Source organism: Haliotis cracherodii, unplaced genomic scaffold, assembly GCF_022045235.1.
Source record: "Haliotis cracherodii isolate W230 unplaced genomic scaffold, xgHalCrac1.p SCAF_3, whole genome shotgun sequence".
Classification (NCBI taxonomy): Eukaryota; Metazoa; Mollusca; class Gastropoda; order Lepetellida; family Haliotidae; genus Haliotis; species Haliotis cracherodii.
In genome coordinates, this window is record NW_027266286.1 from 12,197,092 (window position 1) to 12,200,087 (window position 2,996).

Here is a 2,996-nt window from a genome sequence, read left to right on the forward strand (position 1 = left end):
TGTCATCTGCATGCTGCCTTGATGTACAATGTACCTGGAAACAGGCGTCAAACATTCACTCCATAACGGAACGATCACGTGGCCTACGGTACGTACGGTATTTGCGATGGCAGGCTCTGTGATCGATACCATCAACACAAAAATGTTATCATTGAGTTCTCTCTCCGTTTATCTTGAGGTGAAATGTTTGTCCGTTTCCAACTCACTCGAGACTTTCGTACAAGAGTAACGAAGTCGATTTAATTGAGAAGCAATGTTTCGCGTGGATGATAGTTGAGATATTCATCATGTTATGTTATTCATCAACGTCGGATATCAATAATCAGGATAATATTATCCTCTACCCCCCAACTCTGGTGTGTACACATTGTCATTCATTCATTCATTCGCTTGAGTGAATGCTTTGTGCGTGAAGGAGGTTCCATTAGTGTTTGACTATTGGTCTGAATGTCAACAATGGTTTGCTGAATAACAAAAGCCAAAGCATTTGATTGACGTATCAACGCTCAATATTCATTTATAGTTTGGCTATCTATCTTATTTGTACAATTATTTACCACGACTGAACAATGACAGTAGTTAAAACGGCCTTTCCATATATGGTGGTTCTCTAACACCCACAAGCCACAAGTGAAATGTAGATGTTAGGTCATAGAAAGCTGGTGATCAGTCGCTCAGTACCATCAACGGTGACGTAGAAAGATGAAGCTCCCATGTGTCCTGGTGCTGTTGACTGTGTGTAGATTGGCCACAGGACGTATTGAAGAGATGAAGAGGCTGTACAGCGACCTGTTTGGAAACTACAGCACCAGATACAGACCCGTGTACAACCAGAGTCACCATGTTGACGTTTACAGTAGTTTCACCCTGGTTGCCATTACTGAAGTAGATCAGGTCCGGCAGATCCTCCACAGCAACGTCTGGATGAATCTGACATGGCGGGACGAGTTTCTAACCTGGAAACCTGAGAATTATAACGGAATTAAGTTCATTCATCCTCCACCGACTGACATTTGGAGACCGAAACTCATTGCACCAGTGTCCCTGGAGGGTCGGGACATCTTCAAAGACGCCGTATCCGCCATCACAGTTTACAGCGACGGCACAATATCTTGGTTTCCAGGGACAAACTTTCTTACTGATTGTAAGTTAGATCTGACGTTATTTCCATTTGATGTTCAGACATGCGAGTTCCGATTTCTCCCCGTCAGCTATGATTCAAAAGAGGTAAAGATGATCTCAGCGTTGCAGACCGCAAACACCCGATCGTTTACAGCCAACGGGGAATGGATTCTTCCTAGTTCCAGAGCATACGCACGTGAAAATCGCTTCAACGATATCAGCTTATCCTTCTTTAACGTTGAGATTGACCTTGAGCGGCGTCCTACGTTCTTTGTCCTCAATGTCTTACTTCCTGTGGTGGCACTTTCTTTCCTCAACATGTTTGTGTTTGCACTTCCGTGTGACAGTGGCGAGAAGGTTTCGTATGCCATCACGTGCCTTCTCTCTCTAACTGTATTCATGAGCATCGTGAGTGGACTACTTCCCAAAACGTCCGACAATATCCCGCTGGTCACCGTGTATATGACAAGTCTCCTCGTTATCAGCGTTCTGTCCGTTGTCGCCACCATCTTCATCGTCATGAGAGATCCTACGAAGATCAACAAAAAGCCACAGTCGACATTGTTTGTGATACCGCGTTTTTGGTCGATGTCATTTCGTGGAAGTAAATGCAAGGTTCTGGAGGAGACTCAGCGGGAAACCAATAGCGGTGGTTTGGCTAACCGGAACCACACCGGGGAGGTGAATGAAAGTCGGGGTGGTTCTGGTGGGTATCACATAACATCTGACTCTCTGTGTATGGCTATATTCATGGCTCTTTGGTTGTGTGTGTCCATGGGATTCCTCATCAACATAGCACGATAAAGTAATTATGCTGATGTAAAATCTCTTCTGCAACCCGAATTATACACAACAGTACTCAGAGGCAAACGATCAGTTAGAGCAATGTGTAAATTTGGAATATCACTTCACAACTTTCGAGTCAACATTATTCGCAAAAGGTCATTGTAAATATTGTGTATATTTAATACCTCATACAGAATCTATATGTAAAGAATGTGATTTAAATTTAGCAGAGGATGAAAACCATGTCTTTTTGTATGTACGAAATATATTCATTTGAGAAAAAACTTTTTTTACCTCATTACAGAAATAAAATAAGGGTAATATTACGTTTACAGATTTATATAATTCATGTGATACTACTGTACTATGCTTGACAACTTTATATTTATGTAAATTATTTGAAATGAGATCGACAGAGATGTAACACTCTGGATATGTGACCTAAAATGTTATTTATCTTACAACTGTACTATGGGTCATGTAGCCTGAATTACGAAATAAACTTGATTGATTTGTCAAAGTAAATTCCCTCATGAAACTCCGTCAGTGTGTTAACTCTTCACCTACATGTAACTGTTGTACTGAGTTATCTGTGTATTCTGGTGGATCATCGCACTGTTTCTGGTCATGTATACATGTTTTTGAAGGAGGCGATACACACACTTGCAGCGAAAAAGAAATTGTTCAACTGATTCAAAGTTGAGACTTCCTCAGTCGTTATGGATACTTCTTCGAGTTTGTCGCACGTCTATGTAACTGTATTTGACGTTTATATTGTATTCAGAGGCGAATGTAAACATTAACTGAACATTAACTGAGGTCTTTCAAATGTACGAGAGTTACACAAATGTCCATCGTCTAGAATCTTTCTGCATATAAAGAAAAGATGATTTTATTTATTTTGTTCATCACTTGGATTTGATGATTGTATGCTCGTGACAGCCATTGTCCTTGGAGTATCAATAATTGATAACTTTCCGTATCTTATAACACACTTCTCACAGCTTAATCTAGCATTTTCTACATGTCGTATTTTCGGAGTTGAAATATATTGTTTTTAAAACAAGATGAATGTTTCTGTTGTCGCT

General features: G+C 40.5%; 1 protein-coding gene across 1 annotated transcript; it reads left to right on the plus strand.

The window, feature by feature from the left end:
* The first annotated feature begins 702 nt into the window (after positions 1–702).
* LOC139474988 (neuronal acetylcholine receptor subunit alpha-3-like) lies at positions 703–2,111 on the plus strand. The gene has a single exon (XM_071258193.1). It carries the CDS (start codon positions 703–705, stop codon positions 1,924–1,926), a length of 1,224 nt encoding a protein of 407 aa, XP_071114294.1. The 3' UTR covers positions 1,927–2,111.
* Positions 2,112–2,996: the final 885 nt, after the last annotated feature.

Bases quoted from the DNA above. Each gene is read 5' to 3' on its own strand.
- LOC139474988 (XM_071258193.1), top strand. From the start codon at position 703: ATGAAGCTCCCATGTGTCCTGGTGCTGTTGACTGTGTGTAGATTGGCC.